The sequence below is a fragment of the Monopterus albus genome, unplaced genomic scaffold, assembly GCF_001952655.1.
Source record: "Monopterus albus unplaced genomic scaffold, M_albus_1.0 scaffold69.1, whole genome shotgun sequence".
NCBI classification, from domain to species: Eukaryota; Metazoa; Chordata; class Actinopteri; order Synbranchiformes; family Synbranchidae; genus Monopterus; species Monopterus albus.
Genome location: NW_018127949.1, coordinates 1,676,319 through 1,696,811, shown reverse-complemented (window position 1 = coordinate 1,696,811; position 20,493 = coordinate 1,676,319). Strand labels below are relative to the sequence as shown.

At 40.7% G+C, this 20,493-nt stretch overlaps 1 protein-coding gene across 3 annotated transcripts in view; it reads left to right on the top strand.

Moving 5' to 3' along the window:
* Window positions 1-3,919: 3,919 nt before the first annotated feature.
* LOC109963065 (potassium voltage-gated channel subfamily H member 4-like) overlaps window positions 3,920-20,493 on the top strand; it is a 26,981-nt gene continuing 10,407 nt past the window's right edge. For all 3 annotated transcript variants that reach the window (XM_020605320.1, XM_020605319.1, XM_020605321.1), the window contains exons 1-8: window positions 3,920-4,588; window positions 11,055-11,288; window positions 13,222-13,353; window positions 13,815-13,951; window positions 17,759-17,999; window positions 18,678-18,835; window positions 19,241-19,442; window positions 20,222-20,416. In XM_020605320.1, coding sequence (XP_020460976.1) covers window positions 4,513-4,588; window positions 11,055-11,288; window positions 13,222-13,353; window positions 13,815-13,951; window positions 17,759-17,999; window positions 18,678-18,835; window positions 19,241-19,442; window positions 20,222-20,416 — 1,375 coding nt within the window. In that variant the 5' untranslated portion in view covers window positions 3,920-4,512. The remainder of the gene's footprint in view (window positions 4,589-11,054; window positions 11,289-13,221; window positions 13,354-13,814; window positions 13,952-17,758; window positions 18,000-18,677; window positions 18,836-19,240; window positions 19,443-20,221; window positions 20,417-20,493) is intronic.

The window sequence follows — 20,493 nt, the reverse complement described above, 5'->3', positions numbered from 1 at the left end:
AATGAACTGTTAAACTATTGCTGTGTAGTTTTGTTTGATGTTTCAGGACCTTGTTTGGCTTCCACGACAGTCTTTATGAAACCATATTCTGAGTATATTCTGAGTATATTGTGCTAAAGAATAATTCAGAGTTACTGTTATGTAAATGCATCCGACTCAGTCTTTATTTTGATCCTTTATTATTACTCAGGCGACATTCTTGTTTCATGTGGGTATTTTGATGGTTATTATGGCAGTTGGAGAAGAAGCAATAGAAAAAGCATTAGAACATTTTCCTCACTGGTGGTTTTGCTTAAAGTTACACTGTGTAACTTAAGGTAGCACTAGCATGAAACTCCAAATCAATCCACTGTGCTCCGCCCAGCACTCCCCCTCCCTGCTCCACTATGCTCTACTAGGCTCCACCACGCTCTGCCCAGCTCTTCAGATATTTGTCATTATGAAGTTACAAAAATGAGCATGCAACAAAACATATTGATCAAGCAGAAATAATTGAAAATCTCACTCAAAACCTTTTAGAAGCTAATATCTCTGCACTGCTGTGCTATTCAATGAGTCTGGGTCACAGGAGGCTTCGACAGCACCTCTCCACATTTTGGTGCATATTTCTACAAAAGATAAATAAAAGAAAAAGTCATAATGTAGCTTTAAGTTTGTAAAACATTTACATTGCAACATGCATATATATTTTTAAAAATCTTTTAATTGATACCATGTGGTTTTAACTGATTATTGTGGAATCACCACACTCTCATTGTTCCATAAGTGCAGCCACGTTTGGCAAGATGTACACCTAAAAACAATGTTTACCTAAATCATGGAGTGAGGGGATGCAGTGCAACAAAGACAAACATCCTATACTCCCTCAGCGTTGCCCAAATAAAATTCTTTGTAAGTTATGGTCTGCAATATATGAAAACCTAGAAGTGAAATGCCGAAAGAGCTTTAGTCTCACCAGAAGCAACCCAGTGAAATCTGGACTCGCTAACATTATATGTTTTGTCTTTGTTGTCCCTTTAGTGTTCTCTTGTACTAAATGGATATGGTATGCCGGTGAAGGTAAGCACCCAGTCTGCAGTTGATTGTAAAAACATAGAATTTCTTAGTGCTGAATCACTTTTTGTACAATCACATATTTGTTTCCAGAACCTTTCCCTTTTGAGTAACATTATTTAGATCATATAGATTTTCCAACTTTCCTTTGTCTGTGAGCTGCTTGTTTCTGCCTGCTGGGACCCCAGAAGTGCTGATGCTTCTTACTGACCCTCAGCAGGCAGAAAACTCTTTGCTTCCTGGTGTGGGATTACTTCTCCATCTGTCCAGCTACTGTACTGTGCCAGTATCTGCAACCACTAGAGGGGGCTAGTCCTTTGTGTGTAAAACATACAGTAATTTCTGCAGGTCTCTCTGTTCATTTAGTGGGCTAATATTTTTAATAACATCCCATTTCAGCAGAGATTTGATGCTGCGCTCACTTTATTTTGACTTCATATTGTGGTCAGACCAAAGCAGCAGTCCTGTGTATTCATTACAGATGATTTGTGTCTGTCATCCTGCCTGTCATCACGTGCCTCGAGGATTTGCACAGGGGCATTCACAGAGCCTCTGGGCACATCTGCTCAGTCACAAGTTAATTCAGTGCAAAGAGCTCACATTTGAGAATGACAGGCCTGATTTCTCAATGGGTCTGCCAAGGGCAGGAGGATGTGTTGTCCTGAGAGAAGGGATGTTGAGTGAACGATGCTGGCCCCAGAGCTTATCTGTCTTACAGTTTAAGTCAGGATTAGGGCTATGGTAACTAACAGTCAAGTGAAATCCCTCAAGTTTCACCTCCAGAACAGGTTTTGACATTTGTTCCCTACCAGGGTAAACATCACAAGTCCTCAGATAGGTGGAAAATATGGGGAATGTAGTTGGGGTAGCATTTCACCTGGCTGTCTGCATGTTGAATGTCATATTATACTGCAGAGTAGAGAGTGGGCAAGGTGGATGAACCACAAGAAAAAAAACATTGAGAGGCCAAAATAGACGGTAGTGAAAAGCTGCCAGGGCTTGAACAGGATCCGAGTTGGGGGAACAATACTGTGTTACAGCCTATGAATCGGCCTTTCGCTTTCATTTGTCTTTTTCTTCCCCTTTTTTCTTCAAATGCAGCTGCATGTTTCTCTCCACATTTTCTGACTGCCAGCATGTTAATGATGAGTTTACAGTGTTTCTCATTCTCTCCACCCAAAGACAGAATTAATCAGAATCATCACATGTAGCACACATTGTTCTTGCTGCTTTTGAAAATAAACATATAACTTCATGGAGTTGTGTTTGTATTGCTGATTAATTATCAGCCAAAATTTTAGCCTGTCTGGTTTAACACCTCTTTCACTGTTTCTTTGATCTGGTTATTCTCATTTTATAGATCTGCAGTTGGTGCCAGGACTTGAGATTGAATTCAAACTTATTTTTCATCATAAAGATTTCATTTCTGGCTTGGGGCAAACACCCACACAGCTACTGAATCAGCTCAACTTTTCCAGTATTATCAATGCCCCTACAAGAAACTTGTATATTTCTGTTTCTGTTATCATCCATTTTTGTTTACCTGACTCCTGTCTTGCACAGAGTGGTCTAAGAAATAGAGAGGATATAATTATTTTTAATTTATAAAAAATGATAGTAAAGCTAAAATGTTTTACACCCGTTATGGCACAATTTCACGTGTAGAGTGTAGGATTCTAAAAATGAAGTATTAAAGAAAAAAGGCTTCAGAATGATATGTTGTTGTAGGATCACTTCTAGGTTTCCTTTTAGCTCCTGGGTGAATCTCTATGACTACTGGTGGCTCCGTGCTCAAGCTTCACATAAATCACAGTGACAAAAAAAGAAACTGCTTTGCAATTCAGCAGAATTCACACCCTTAATCCTGCTGACAATTACTTATCCTCAACTTTAAAATGAACAGACTCATCTGAGTCTGCCTGTTTTCTAACACAGCCTGCAGAAACCTGCATAGTTTTAATGACGTTAATTCACCTCATCCAGATCTGTGCTGTCTTCCTGTCAGTTTACATGACCATACTTACTAGTTCCAAGAAGAGGACAAACTATCTCTTCAAAACTCACACCCCAATTATCAGGCTTTATAATGTAGTTTAGAATAATTATTTAATTACTGTTATGTTAATTAAATTAATAGTAGGATCATCTATCCCTGATTACTGTGAAACTGCTGAGAGATATTTCCCTTGTCGGTTAAGCTGTGCTGTTTGCTTGGGTCAAAGAGAGTTAAGACACAGTGTTACTTTGGCATGTTTAGCATCAAGTCCTGATGAAAAGCATCTCTGAGCTGCTTATAATCCTTTTAATCCGCACTTAGTGGGTTTGATCCCAGACCCTGAATTCTCTGATGAGGATACTGTATGGGCTGGGAGCCTCCAGACGAGGTGACAGTAGTACTCTAGGAGTGTGATTTTAGGGCTACAGTCTTATAGCGCATGCAGCATCTTCACTTTGGAAAGTAGAAATGTGAGATAAAAATAAACCATTCTGAATATTTCTCCCCCCACACTTTTACATTGTCCCTTGTGTCAGACCTTTGTGACAAAACAGCACAATACCACAATTTTCATCTGAATGCAATAGAGCACACTGACTGGCATGCAGGTGAGCCATCTTTTTTTGATTTGCAGACACGTCCACAAAAGCCATGTGGCGACAGTAGTACTATGGGGTGTAACGGTGCTGTCAGCTATGCCAAAAGCATCCTTCCTTCCTCCACTGCTCCCTCCTCACTCTCACTCCCTCTCTCTCTTTTTATACCCCCACCAAAGATGAAAACAGGTCCCCACAGAGGATGCTAGCATCTCATTGGCTGGGATATCACAGGAGTAGATGGGGGCAGGAGTGAGAGCGAGACAGAGACAGAGACAGAGACAAGGAAGGAGGGGAGAAAGCTCACAAAGATGGAACTACTCTGCTATAGCCTCCTGACAAAACACTGAGCTGAAAGATGAACAAGGTGTACATACATGCTTTGTCCTTTTTTGTTGTCTTGCAGATTCCTGGCTCTCTTCTAGATGGAAAGCGCAGTGGACTTAAAGGATAACTTTCGCCACATTGCTGCTGGAATGAGCTCTGTGGTTGTAAGGTACAGACAGGCAACACCTGGGCTGACTGATCTGAAGCTTTTTGGATCTCAGCGTCAGCTGGGCTTGATCTCTCCTTGCTGACTGAGCAGCTGCTGCTGATTGCTGCTCTTAATTTCCACATATCTAGGCTACCCACACCCGAACCTCTGCATTGTTGGATTGAGCTATTTTAGTCTTCCCAGGCTGCACTATTGTCTTTGGAAGAGGCATCTTTTGGAGAAGGGTGCCTTCTTTTATTGTGGATGTGTATTCCTGTGACCAGCACTGGTCTGTCTTCTTCACCTGCTGAGAGCCTCAGGAAGCCACCTGCCGCACTTCTGGAATGGTGTGACCTGCAGCCAGCTGTTGGCCATCCCACATTTGGGTTAAGATGCCGGTGATGAAGGGCCTCCTGGCCCCCCAGAACACCTTTTTGGATACCATTGCGACACGCTTCGATGGCACCCGTGAGTACCAAGGAAGCACTCTGAGAATGAGTATGAGTTGTTTTTCACACTACCTAGTTATCCATTCAAAACAGAGTGAAGTTATGGCATCATGGCCCTACCCTGCTGATCCCAGTTGTTGACCATGTAATTGGCCAAGTTTGCTTCTGTCTGCTATGGACATTTGTTTCATGACATCTCCCCTCTCTGTTCCCTTATTAGACTGTATCCTGTTTAATAATGGTGAAAAATACTTTTAAAAAATTAGTGAAAACTAAGCATCTTAAAGCAGTTAAAGGATGGCTGTCATCACTGGAAATAAGAAAGGCCTGCTGGTTGCAATATGCTTGATGATTCTTCTTCACCTACTTCAATTTGAATATGAGACATAAGACATAAATGTTGACCAGTCACTGGCTGATGATCTGTATCTGGACCACAAAAAAACCCAAAACAGTGCCTGATGGTCACACTGGGATGTAAAGAAGAGTTTGTTTGCACTTGTACAGTAAACACACAAACAGAAAATTGACCTTCAGAATCCCATTGTGTTTTCACATTGGCTTCACACAGGTAGCTCCAGACTAGCTGCTGCAGCCTTTAGGCAGCTCTGTCATCTGTGCTTGGCTTGTGTCTCTTCTTTTGTATCTAGCTTTAACTTGTGACTCAGGCATCCTAATGAGAGCTTAAAGCACAATGATATGTTGCTTATCAGAATTGTTCTCAAATCTGAACACTGACATCAGTTGAAAATGCCAATTAGGAGCTTTGTGAGATTAGAACATAGCTGAAGAGTCCTTGAACTGAACATGTACACCTTGCCAGCTCCTGGGGGCTGCTCTCTGGCTGAACCTCCTCTCTGACCTCCCAGCAGAAGGAATCAAGAGGGAAGCGGTTTCCTGTCATATGTTGTCCTAAAGCACTATGGGAGCTCTGGACAGGACAGCTGAGCCACCACTTTACAGAAAACTTAAACTGATACAAACTATTTCATGCTTTACCACTGTTTTAGAACAGTGTTTATATTTTCTCCCGCATAGTAGAAGGAACCAAATAATGTAATTTTAAAGCAACAGACTGAGATAAAACCTTGGTGGCAGTAGCAGGTTACACTTCTTTGCAGCTACATGCCAGTTTCGCCACTTCCAAGCCATTCTCAAAGCTCCTGGCTTCTAGAGGAGTGGCAGAGTGCTCACGGCTCAAAATAGCTTCCTTCCTGTTGCCGGGGCGACAGGGTCCCGCCACTTGATGATGCTTGAACGCTTAGGTCTTTGAGGAAAAGATGGTCCACTAAAGAAAAAACACTCGAACCTGCTTACAAATCAAGATCCGTAAAAACGAGCTGCACTGTGGGTTGTGCAGCTGCAATCGCTTTTCACTGTCACCTCAAACCGCCTTCAGCCTGCTGCAGCTAAAGGTGGTTTTTACAGCTTGTGCTTAAAACAATTCAGCTCTTTATAGATTCCTAAAACTTTTATACCATATAGAAGTTGTCAGTAGTTGTTAAAATCCCCTTTTATTCAAAAATTTGCCTCTTGTTAATTGACTTGAACATCACTGTGCAGAATGACATATAAGTGGAGGTGGATACTAGAAGATGCAAGGACTGAAGAAGGAAAGGTTTCTATGTGCTCATCTTAAGTCTGAGTTCCAGGCATGTACATGCAAGCATAATTTGTGATATCAAAACTAGTTGCAAAACCAGTCATGGTCCATTATGCAACTTCGCTACTGCCTCACAGTCAAACATCATCCATATGTGTTAGTACAGTGTAAACCACCACTTTATTACATTGATTTTCCAGCCTCTGCTAAGTTAAATATGACAATTGTCTGCCTTTGCGCAAAATATAACTACAAACAATTTAGTATTTTGGTTTTAAAAGCACAAAATCTGTCTCCTATTCATTATCTATTGTGCAGCTTCATAATACTATGACATCATCAGGGCAGATGTTTGTTGTCACAATGGCTAAAATCCAGACCATTTCTGTTTCTTACTTGCACCATCACTATTCTGTGTGTGTTATTAGCGTACATTCCTGTCCTCTCCACCCATCTATCCTCCACCGGCTTCTTTACACAAACTCCCTGGCAGCATTTTCCCAGTGACAGCAGCGCTAGCCCTGTGGGGCAGCATTACCACAAGGCAGCTGCAGGCAGAGATAAGAACTGGATTTATTTTCCCCTTAAACACTTTCCTGTTAAAAGGCGACCAAAGAAGAGTCAAGTCAGAGGACTGTCAGCTTAATTCTCAGCTTAATTCTCAGCTTAATTCTCATGGCGCTCCTTGTTACACAGCTGATGAACAGGTCCTAATAGGCAGCTGCCAGGAACACTGTAGACAGAAGCCAGTGGATAGGTGAAGCTTTTGAGGCTCCTTTGATGCTTCTCTTGAGTTCCTGGTATTTTAGTTTTACAGGTGCTAAATGTGAGGTAGGCATGAATTCTGCATCGTGACATTTTTTTACCTGATACTGAGATCATTTGGTCATTGCAGGATTGATAATTTGAGCCCTGGCTTCTTCTAAATATATCTTTTGGAGTGAAATATTGAAATGTAAATGTACTGCTGATGTGCAGGTCTGCACCTTATACAGCAGATCCACCTCCATCACTGTGTAAATGTAGGTGTGAGTGGGTGTGAGGCTTTGTAAAGCACTTTCAGTGTTCTCACTACAAGACTGCTGTCCTTTTACAGTTTACAGGATTCAAATTGCAACAACACACATACTTTTGTCAAACTATTTTAAAAAATGGTTTTTCTGGTTCAGATGCTGTCCACATGTGTTATTCTGAAGTCTAAAAAATAGTCTTATTAATCTATTAAATGAAGATAAACAAACATTTGATGATTTTCACTGACTGTCCTCATGCTACTTTACCACACCAGTGACCATTTCCCCTGCAAGTCCACTTCTCCTTATGATCTCACCCATCTGCCTCAGTAGGTAATTGCCTGCTGCGGAATGATAATTAGCTACCAAGGCAGAGGCCAAGCTGCATGTGCCCTTTATGTACTTGTGTGACTGGTCCGACACGAACGTGATGCAGGCAGTTTTTTGGAAGCAGCAGCATTATCATGTCAGATTACAGTTGTAGTGAGTTAGCACAGATGTGTAATTAAGGAAGCTGGTGCAGCAGAGCAGCCAATCGAAACAACGTCCCTGAGAGGATTACAGCCTAAGAATTGAGGCATTGTCACAATCACACACACATGCATGCATGCATGCACATAGACTCAGACTGCTTATGAAGTGGGGTTTATGCCATCACTGGATTGCTTGTTTACAAAGTTACCACAGAAGAAATAAGTATGCAACTGTAGAAGTGAAATCCATGAGTGCTCTTAGTAAGGACTGGTTTCCAGGATTCAAAACAAACTGCTCTAATACAGAAAATCATCTGCATGCTCATCAGAGTTTTATATTGCATTTACATGTACAGTTTGGAAAATACACATTTTTACATACACTTGTTTTTTGGCAAGAATTAAATGAGAAGCTTGATACCATTGTAATGTCTGTATGGAAAATATGAAGCTAGAGCCAGGAGCTGGTTAGCTTAGCTTAGCTTATAGATCAATTTTTAATTATACTTTAGCCATTCTGCTTTTGATGTAGATGGTATTTTTATTTAATTTGTGATTGTTAGGTTTTTATTGTTTAGTTTTATATTTGTCTTGTGACCTGTGTCATTTAACACCTTGGGACTATGTTGGAAATAATTGTTTTTATATTTAACATGTTATCCCTTGGGTTTTACATCTGCAATCCATAAAAATATCACATCACATTTTATCAGTGACTGATCAGCTCCACAGTGTGAAACAGCGCAGGTAGCGTGCCTTCAAACACAGCATAAATGTTTTGTTCCTTTGTGGCTCCTTGATTTCAATTCATCCTTACAAAGTGATTTATGACTACACCTGCCCATGACCTATTTGAAGGTCTGAATTAAGACTGCTGAGTAGAGATGTACCTATTCTTAGGTAAACATTACATAAACCAGGGACGAATGTGGTTGCTCTCCAACACTTGCTGGCTCACTGAGCTGGGGTGTCAGGAATTTATAGAACATGAAAAAGAGGGCATGAGTTTTTTTCCACATCGTGTTCAGCCATGTTTCTAGGGTGATCTTTTTTTTATGTGCAAAGATGGAGCCAGACTTCCAGAACACTTTGTCCTTAATGTTGTGACTTTGTATTCAAAGAAACGTATTAAACCCAAGAAGGGTTGTCACTGCTGAGAAAAACATTCCCCTATGGAGCGCTTTTATCTCAGTCTGGCCAGTTAAACTGCTAGATTGTGGAAGGAGCACAGCAGCTGGTTAATACTCCTACTTCTTAGGCTCGTAGAATTCAGACTTATCTGTGTACTGCCTCTCCACTTGGCATTCAGGAAACCTGTCTCTGATGTCAGTTAAAGAGCAGAAAGAAGTCAGTTACTGTGGAGTGATGTTTGGTACATCAGTAATGACTTTTGCCAAGGATTAGCAAATACAAACTATTTATTTAACCTAATCTAATATATATACAGAGACATTACATCGATCAGCCATAATGTTATGACCACTGAGAAGTGAAGTGATTAACATTGATTGTCTCGCTACAGTGCTCCCTGTCAGTATGTAGGGCATATTATAAATACAATAAACTCTCCACAGGGACATTTGACTTGGACTCAGTGCTGCACACATACATACATCTCCACCAATATATAAACCCAACCTAACTACGAATAGATAAAACATATGTTTCCAATTGACATATAACATATACTCCATATATAAATAACAAAAGAAAAAAACACTACACAGTAAAAATCTTACAATCAGACAGAGTTATTTAAAAGTGTGATTGAGTTAGGCACAGAGTGAGCATTCAGTCCTCAAAGTTGTTGGAAGCAGGAAAAATGGGCAAGTGTAAGGATCGGAGTGACTCTGACAACAGACAAATTATAAAACCCATCACAAAAAGGCAAAACTAAAAAAAGGAAAGTGAAAAGAGGACAAAAGTTGCAACTCAGTAATCTTTATTATGATAATGCAGTACAGTGCGGAGGCTGCTGAATTTGTCTAAAAAAATTTCTCTATCTTGTCCTCACCACCACAGTTTTCATTCCTTTTACATAAGTTTTTCTCTGAATGCTCAACACATTTGTGCCCTTCCTGACAGTAGAACTATGGAAGCAAACAGATTCCTAGAAGATGCACAGCGAGCTGCAGAGTGACACGAGTGCCAATCAACTGCTGCATCGACTCCTGTGTACACAGTATTGGGGAGGTGGTCATAATGTTATGGCTGATCAGCGTATGATTTGATTGGCATAGTAACCAATCACTTTCCAGCTACAATAGGGTGAATTCACTACAGTATGTGTTGTGATGGAGTGTGCACAAGCACCAGTAAAAAAGTGATGGATAAAAGTGTTAAACTGTTAATAGAATGAATGCCAACTTGACCAAATTGACCAGGCTTGAACATCAACAATTCCAGGATCAGTGCTGTACAAATTATTGGGTGCAGACCTGCCCCAATCACTGTATTTTTCCATGGTGAAATATCTTTCCACAACCCTAAAGCCAAAGAGACACAATGAAGGAGTACTTGATCCAATTCAATAGTGTTATGGGAGAATGTTGAACAAAAATGGCTCAGTAATATTTGTTTTATAGGCTCTGTACTCTATCTGGAGACCTGTCCATGGTGCTGAAAGCATGAGGGTGCAAAGCAAACATATTTTGGTGGGGTATCCAGCAATACACCCACTTAACGCAAACCTTCCAAAGGATTAAATATTATCACATGCTAACTTTAGGATTGTTTCCTGTGTCTGTGTCACATTATATTGTGAAGGTAAAATAGAGAGTGACTAAAGTTCAGTCATTCCCAAAGCTTTTGCCTCTTCTTTTTAATTGATCATTTCTTACTGTTTTAATTTTTTTACTAACTATTTTTGTGATTTCATACTCTACCCTAGTATCGGGCCTGTTTTTTCAAATATATAGGATCAAGTCCTTTGTGGGTTCCCATCGTCCAATCAAATAAGCCTTGAGTTAAGAGGGAATCAATCACCAACCTTCGTGCTCATTTAGTAACTCAGTCAGCTGTCATTACATCTTACTGTCTGCTGCCCAGAAACCGATTCTTCCCACAACAATAGTCTAGTTGACTGTAGCTGACAACTCAATTACTAGACAATGATGGCCTTTGATTAGTTTCAGCGGAGTGCTTGGTTTTGTCTTTGATGGACTTTGGTTTTAGTGGAAGGGGCAAACCAGACCTCAGACCTAAACATCCTGCAACCCACTGTTTGTTATATTTGTTACTGAGAGATGTGAAAAAATTGAAAAATGTTTGTGGCTCCACATGTTGGTCTTGAATATCAGCTAAGAGAGTTTATACTGACTTTTTTTTACAGGAGCATATCAAAAACCTGCCTCCTCACAGCTTCTAACCCCTGTTTGGCTTGTGTCACCATTGCAGACAGTAATTTCCTGTTGGGCAACGCCCAGGGCCACCGTGGCTACCCCATCGTCTACTGCTCGGATGGCTTCTGTGAACTGACGGGCTTCACGAGAACTGAGGTGATGCAGAAAAACTGCACCTGCCGCTTCCTGTACGGGGCTGACACCAGTGAGCATGTGGCCCAGCAGGTAGCGAAGGCTCTGGAGGGCAGAGAAGAGTATCAAGCTGAGGTCCACTTCTACAAGAAGAATGGTAGGTGCACAGTAGAAAGGAAAGTCAGAAGGGATTTATGCATGACCTGTAGATCTCAGCATGCAGATTTATTCATTCAAACTCAGGTTTTGGAGGATGTAACATTCCTATAAGTGACAAAATGACTTTTTAGTAGATTCTCTTATAATTTGATCAAGCTGTGATCATCTGTTGAGTTTTTGAAGCAACATGAAGTTGTGTGATATTTTGTTCTCACCATCATGGAGTGAACATTTATTTTTAGATGAGAGCAGAACATTTTGGTTAAATTATGACTCTCTGCAGCATAACTTTAAATACAGAAGTTCAGCTTTGCAAAACTTGGTTTGTAGATTTAGTGTCCCTTTATTATAATTATTAAACCATCAAATTTAGAATAATCAGTCAAGTCATTTAATGTATTTGTTCAAAATAAGCACAAAAACTGTAACAAGGAGTATATGTGTGAATTAACAAGCTACAAGCTATTGCCTGTGTGTGTGTGTGTGTGTTGTGTGTGTGTGTGTGTGTGTGTGTGTGTATTACAGTAGCTGAAATACTGGATTTAATTCATTCCTTCTGACTTGTAGCTAATCCTTCTGAAAAAGTGCTGGGCTCAAAATAAGATGAAATGCATGAAATAGGAACTTAAAACGGTTTAAATTGGCACACAGAATTCTGTGTCTTCAAGAGAGACCCAAACCTGCAGCAGCCTCAAGGTGTGTGAACCACTGATTACTCTGAGGGATCACTAAATCTGCACCGCAGTAGATAAACGCTTCTTTAAAACTGTAAAACTTTATAATAGTAAGGCAGTGCCACTACAACTGGCTTGGGGAAAGATACAATCATTTGAAATGCACCTAGAGTGATATGAAGCAGGTGCAGACACAAGAACCATGGAAAAGGGGAAAGAGGACAAAGACAGTGAAAGTGGAAGGAAAGCAGTATGTTCAGTAACTGCATTCATACTATATGAATTCAGTGCTTGCTAGCACAAAACCTATGCAATAGCTTCTCCTATATTGTATTTACACCCACTCCTTCCTTGTCTATGCCTAACATACAAGCACATGCGCGCACACACACAAGAACACTAGAGACACTATAGGAGATGTGAAACATCTGTTTGGTAGCAGAGTGCAGTGTCTGCAGAGTTGTTAATGAGCATACTGGGTTATAGAAAGGTCTTAGATCTGCCGTGCTCCTTCCCTGCTAGAACTTGTTATAACCAATGCCCTGATGTGTTCTTCCTTTTTGTGCACAATCCTCAAGAACATGATACATGTCTAATTTGGGGTGTATTTTTAGAAGGACTGTGCCAAACTTGACAGGTATCCATGATTTAAATCTGGTGATAGTTGATGTGACTGGCTTTGCCATGAAAAACAGAATTGATTAAAGGCGATATAGTTACAGGGGCTGAGCTAGAGGAATGGAACCAGCTCTCACTGAAGCCCCACAGTGCCCCCCCATACCAGAGTCAGAAGGTGAGAGGTGGCAGTCTTGATAGTGTCATGGCTGTCATGTAAACCATAGGTGAATCCCAGTTCCTCTAATTGCATCCACGTTTCCCTCATTTGCGTCTTAGTTCTACTCACATAAGATGCAAGGAGAAACTACGAGGAGAGGCAACACGTTTTAACTGACATGAGACCTCCTTTTCTTCAAGCCTTAATGTGAAGCATCCAATCACAAACTGATTTCTGATAAAAAGGTGTCAATCCTTAAAAAACTGCAGTACACAACGTTACTACTCAAGAAAACTACCATAAAATTATTCAACATGACCACATAAAGATGCAAAATGACCAAAATTCTCTGTAACTTGTAGCTGTTGTGTGTCTCTTTTAGTCATACCCAACCCTGTACATTTACATTGGATATATCTGTTGAGGAACTGACTTTATTCATCAAATGATATATTAAATGAACACTTCTGATTTTGCTCTAGGTGCAGCCTTCTGGTGTCTGTTAGACATCGTTCCCATCAAGAATGAGAAGGGTGAAATGGTTCTCTTCCTCTTCTCATTCAAGGACATCACTGACACCCATGGAAAGAGCCAGCTCAACAGCAAGAAGGAGGGTAGGTTACAAGCGCAAATTGCTCTTATTTGCTTACTTTGAGGATGATTTATGAGTGGATCATCCTTTGGCCCCCAGCTTTCATTTTCTTTTTGCACTGTTGTTCATCACATTCTACCCAGCGGTTTTGTTTGGGCTGGCATTCATTCACTGAACTCAGATGATGTTTTCCTAAGGGGAATTTGATTTGGGCAGTGGTGTGTCTTCAAGTGGAACCTAAACAGTCGGCCGCAAATACCATACAGTGCACTATGCCAGGGGAAATAGACTGTCATTTTGTTCTAATGCAGTCAAGTATGTATCAGTATTTGTGATTTTGAGTCTTACTTGTGTGATTATAACAAGAAAAGTTGTTCAGCATGAAACTCTGACAGAGTTCAGACACAATACTTTCTTTCCCACCACGTCTTGTGTCACCACCTTGTGATCATATTGAGATGTTGCTAACCTACTGTGTGACAGTTTCAGAGGACAACAAGAGGTGCAGGATTAAGAGCAGCTCTCACTTCAGTGAAGCCAGGAGGCATGGGCGCACCATGTTGTTCCATCTGACCAGCCAGTTCTCAAGAGGAGGCAAAGGAGAGGTCAGCCTGGGTGGTGTGAGTAATTTTACCACTCTCACATCATTCCTGATTGGCTGATTCATGGTATTTTTATGTGTGTACTGGGATAGCTTCTAAGAACACAAACAGTCAGGAGTTACCCAGATATGGGGCATCCTTATTCTTGAACTTGAATTATTAATGTTTATATCTAAAACACGAGTTTTTAGGAAGACAATATGAGGAAGGTTTTGACCCAGATTCACAGAGTTTCAGTGGAAAATTCATCAAATGATATTTTAAGTCTCCTGAATGATTTTAATTTAGCTTCTCTGTGTCTAATATTTCTATATGGATACATGAACAACCTGATTGCATGAAATCAGAATAAAAAAAAGCTAATTCCATATGGATTTAAAATATTGTTAACCCTTTTCAGATCAGCGTGTCATTTTGCTGGCCGTCACCTGTCTTTCAAGTGTGTTTGTGTTTGAAGTACCTTAAGAGGCCCTCTGCTGTGGTGAAACAGATGTTTTATTTCCACTTGTCTTATTTTCTACAGAACAAAGGCCCTCATAGGCTTTGAGTAATAAAGTCATGCTACACTCCAAGCAATGTTACTCATGCAAATGAGCTCCTGTTTTGCTCTCAGATACAAACATGAACTGTGACAGAGCACCATTTGTGGATAATCCCGCTCCCTCCCTGCAGAGCCTCAGCAACCAACTGGGCCTGTATTCAAATGTGTCCTTCGCAATGTGACGTTTCATCCCAGGGGGCCAAAAGCAATTCAGAACTTATCATGGGAAAAACATTAAAAAAAAAAAAAAGGCTGAAAACCTGCAAGACACGTGGCTGATTCAGGCAGCTAATATGATCATTTGAAAATGAGGAAAAGGGCTGTTGTGTGTTTTTAGAAAGACACATTTACTTAAGTGTGTAAAGCTGAAGCACTTCCCTATTTTTCTCACTAAGATTCAGATGTCCAATACGTTTTTTACCATCATTACTTACATAAATTACCTCGTCTGAGAGGAAGTGTATTTAGTGAAACATCTAGTGAGGGACATAACAAAGTGTAAGTGGTCACAAAACAAAAAGGTTTGGAATCACTAGACCAGAATATAAATCAGATATGTCTGTGTAAGCTCTTGTTTTGTTTTTCTGCTCTTTGACAGCTCATTGAACTGTCTCTTGTGATTCTATCAGTGTGTCTGGAAAACCTTTGTTTGCAGACCTGTCAGCAGTGTTAAACTGATACAATGCAGTTTGCATGAAAATGAGATTCAAAGCAATAACACTTGCGATTACACATGTTAGTGTTTGCTTGTTTGTATGCATGGGCTTTCCCTCTACAACATTTATATCTTTATGTAGTTCGACACATGCATCAAGCTTATCAGTGAGCATTGATTAGGAAACAGGAAAACCATATCAATAGTTGTATCTCAAAATCATGCATAAAATGGAGTGGCCAGTAATTTTAGGGTGGTGACTGTCCCCCATTAAACATGCTTTTTACACGATAACACATCCAGCAAATAATATATTGGAACAGTTGTAACACTGGCCATTTTTTACTTTTAAAACTTTGATTGTACTGTTTTCGTCGACATCACTACTTCTACTACTGCCATACTCCCACTCTATCACTTTCCCATTCTTTTTTCCTTCTTCTCTGCCTGTCGCCCCTCCATTTTTAGCAGTTAGCTAACAATGTGGTCCTCTGCCTCCACACCACAGCCTGCTCTGACTAGATCCCTATTCTTTTTGCTGGAAAACACATAGACACACAGCTAGACCTGTGAATCGGAGCGCAGCCATAAAAACAGGGTTACAGAGGTGGCAATTAAGTATCAATAAGGTATAGTGATATAATTTACAAAAGAAAATCTGCTAACCTTCTGCTGACTTCAGGAGTTACACATTTCGGCAGCACTTTGTGTAGTTTCAGACTCAAGACTCCTTACTAAAAGCATGTGCATTCTGACTCAGTTGTCTGTTCAGCCAGTTTTGATGCTGTCAGCCAATGAATATATCAGCAATTGTAACCAATTCAAGACACACTGACAAGCAGCTCAGACTTGATTTCAAGCTGCCCCGTGTCCCAGGGGAGAGCCCCTGTTGCTTCTTTTCACTTTAATGCACTTGTCAAGGAGCTATGAAAAAGAAAAATAGTGCAGTCTTGAGGCATTTTAGGTTATAATGCAAAACCTTCACAGTTTGTGTCATAGATTGTATAGATCTGTGGTTTGTGACCTGAACTCACGTCTTACAGTACTTTCCCTCAGTTCATCTTTTTTTCTTATCAGCTTTTGTTTTTCACAAACATGCTTTCAGATAATCAATGCGTGTCTTTACTCTCTTGTTGCAATGCAACATGTAGCAGAATACTAATCCAGTTAAGTGTAAGTTAATCCAGTTAAGTGTAGTGATCTTACAATCACATAATAAGAACTGTGTAACTCAAAGATGGTATTTCATTGGAGTCTTGTTTTACAGAGTTCATAATGCCTGGTTCTGTAACAGTTGTTGTACTGACTCCCATGATAGGCTACGTTTATCTGCTTCCCTATCAAGGGCAGGCTTTTATGGTTCTAAAGCCCAGAGCATGCTGGAGATGTAGGTGGAAAAGTAAGCCTTGAGCTGCAGCATGAGTTAATGAAATGCAAAGACTAGCTGTAGCTGTGTGACATGTAGTCCCATCTGTCCCTGCAGCGCTGAGCTTTTCTTCTCTAATCATGGGGATGTGCTCAGCTGGCCGCCTCGAGGGGCAAAGGTCAGGTGGGCGTCCCGACCTCTGTAATGTAAGGCAAATTTTAAAAAATTCAGTCCCACTTTTGCTGAAATTACTTGAGCTATAATTAGTACCCACAGCTGTTGTTGACAGTAAACAGGGTCTTTCTTTTAGATTTTCATCTTCCAAATATACCGTGATAAGACTGTATGTTTTGATCAGGCGTTAACTGGTGTCAGGCAGCCTTATTCTGTACAGTTGTGACAGTTGCTTTACTCAGAACAGTTTGAAGATTTTTACTTCTTGTGTAAATGTACTGACAATTATTTCACTACAAACAATTTTAACAATTTTTCCTTTTCTGCATTTGCACACTGGAGTGTATCATTGTTCTCTGTTTTTTTGTTTGTTTTTTTGAAGTACAATAAAAAGTGGATCATTTTCTCCCAATTACTTCCAAATACCACAGAGTCAATCAATTTCCTCAGAGTCAACCAGACAGGTTTAGACAGTCTCACATTAGGACTTCATTAACCAGCCTCATTATTTCTGGCCTCACCTGTCTGTGAAATGGCCACAGTGTTCTTACATGGCATACTGCTCATCTATCTCTACTTTCTCTTTCCTTCTCCCCACTGTCAAAGGTAATCTCTTCCTGTCTCCTAAACATGGTTAAGGCTATTATATGCCAAGTGCATGGCCCTCCTAGGAGAGCTGCAGTCTCATTACATGGCGAATGGATTCCCCAGCTCATCAGCAATAGCGATTCCTAATTTCCACAATAGCATTTTCTCAGTAAAAACTGAAATGAGTTGAATGAATAAGCATAACTTTCAAAAACCAGCAGTGAATGGTCAATGTTCGAGGTGCCCTCATTTTCATATAGTAGCTCAGCTGCCATTTTACTTTACCACCTGAGAATTAAAGCATTAATGGCATTCGGAGGGATGAAGTTAAACCAAGGTCAAGTCATGAATGGGATCAGTGTTGATAATAAGTTTCCCCCTCCCTGACCCTAGCTGTTGTGTCATTTAGTATTGTTAGTTTTTGCTTTTATTGACCATTTCAACAGAACAATTTAAAGATGTTTTTGCCCTTCTACACTTTCTCTGCCTGTCCTCTTACAGAACATAATTGACAAGCCTACGGTACCAGAGTACAAGGTAGAAACAGTACAGAAGTCACGCTTCATTTTGCTTCACTACAGTTCATCCAAAGCACTGTGGGACTGGCTCATTCTTGTGGCGACCTTCTATGTGGCTGTCACCGTGCCCTACAGCGTCAGCTTCATGCCGTATGATCACACCATCACAGCAGCACGCTTCACCTTCATCAGCGATGTTGTAGTGGAAATGCTCTTTATTGTAGGTGAGTGCACTGAAGTTACTGAGGAAGACGTACCTTTCTGATTTTTATAAGAAGTTTTTGAGCAGTGGCTCAAAAACAGTGTTTTAATTGTCACCCAGCAAAATCACAAATTTGGGGGGTTGTGTTTAGTCAGATAAATTATAACAATTAGTGGTACTTTGAAGGTATTTTTATGTGTTGACATGCCATATCTTCCCTTCAGGATGCTTTGGGTCTCTCCCAGGGACTCCGCCCGGTGGATAATGTTTGGTTAACCTCCAAAGGGAGGCGCCGAGGGGCTCATTTGATGTGGCTGAAACTCGACATGCTCATGTTATTACACATGAAGACTGGTCTAATTTGGAGATCATGTCAGATGACTGGGGGTCTCAAATTGGCACGAATAGGGAGACCACCACCAATGCTATAGATGAACAATTTTTACTTATTTATTTATGTATTTATCTATCTATCTATTTATTGCTTGATGCTGCAAGTTCATTTACTTGGTTACTACTAAGACTTTGTTTATTGTAAGCTGTTGTTGGTCATATTTTTCTTTTTGAAGTTGTGTACTGTATTATCGATAGATTGTATATAAAAAATTGAAACAACCTCATATGAGCACTCAAAGGAAAATGGTGATGACTTTTAGTTTCTGGTGGAAAAAAACCTGACCTTTAATCGTTATGTTTTCAGACATTGTCCTAAACTTCCGAACCACCTATGTGAACAAATCAGGTCAGGTGGTGTATGAGCCGCGTAGCATCTGCATTCACTACGCCACCACCTGGTTTGTTGTGGATCTAGTGGCTGTTCTGCCCTTTGACCTGTTGTATGCCCTCAACATCCCAGTGGTGAGTACTACTGTGCTCCACGATTGCTGACATTAACAGTTATTTGCAGATTTTTCATAATGCATATGAATTTCCCCTAAAGTGTGTTTCCTTTGGATATAAAGCACCTTCATACAGTATATAGCTACTGCAGGTTTATGTGATAAACAGTCCCTTAGTAGTGATTCATACACAAGATAAGCGCATTTGTTTGAACAAAGCAACTCACAGCTTGCCCGGGCTGTGATATTCCGCTGGGTATATACAGTATGTACACACTCAGCATGTTTTTAGATTTGAACTTGGCAGATTTAGGTTTTCGTTTGCACAATCTGAACAACCTACTTTTCTCCTACTCCACCTCCTCTCTCTCCTTTTCTGCCTTTCTTTCTCTTTCTTCATCCTGCTGCCCCCTATCCACCCCAGACCTCCTATGTTCACCTGCTAAAGACAATACGCCTGCTGCGCCTCCTGCGGCTGCTTCAGAAGCTGGATCGTTACTCCCAGTACACCGCTGTAGTCCTGACCTTACTCATGTCTGTGTTCGCCCTACTGGCACACTGGATGGCCTGCATCTGGTACATGATTGGACGCAGTGACATGGAGTCTGATCGGACCTGGAACATTGGTGAGTCTGACTGTGGCCTTACTGAAGTGGAAGCTGTCGTATAGTAACTGATTTTCACCGTGTGCCATCATATATTCATTTTTTTTACTGTAACTTCTGTCAGTAACTGAAATCTAATATTTCATGACATTACTCGTTCCATAGTTTAGACTCAGTGCTGACAATTCAGACCTTATTCTGCTACGATAAGTCCAGGCTAAGTTTGTTTTGTCCCCACTCAGCTATAAATAGTCACAGCTCACCTGCAGGAACATCTGGTTCTGCTCAGTGGCGTGGTGGTGGTAGACATCTTGCTCTGGGGCTCTAATGAGGACTGTCTGAAACCAGAACAAAAGCTGATATAACAGAAAGCAAACAGCACACAAATGTCTTGTCACTGTTTGAAAATCAGTCAACATAGAAACCAGTAACCCAAATCTCACAGGCTTTTATACTTGATAAACTATCTGAGTAATATTTGAGCACTTCTCTTATTAATTACACAACTTCCTGCATCAGAGCAAATATAAATATGTTTAGGTTTTTCATTTCACCACAATGACTACAAAAGTGACAAGTTTGATGCTGCGGCTTAACAGCCACATACAGTATAGTCTCCTCCTGACACGGCTGACGATCTCTTTCTGACACACTCAAACACAGATCCAAAACATACACTTAGACCAGGCATTGTAGTACCATCCAGCTCCTAGCTTACAGAAGACACACAGAGATAGAGATAACATGAACTTCAGCCTTTGGACATTGTTCTTCTCTCAAGCTCTACCTCCTCATTCAAGGGTGGCTCCACGAACTGGGCAAACGTCAGGACACGCCCTACATCAACAGCACTCTGGGTGGCCCATCACTGCACAGCTCCTACATCGCTGCCCTCTACTTTACCCTCAGCAGCCTGACCAGTGTGGGCTTTGGCAATGTTTGTGCCAACACTGATGCTGAGAAGATCTTTTCCATCTGTATCATGCTCATTGGCGGTACGTCTGACGCCAGGGTACATCCTCCCTCTTGAGTCCTGGCAGATCTGTGCCTCTGCAGTGCAAGAAATTCAGCA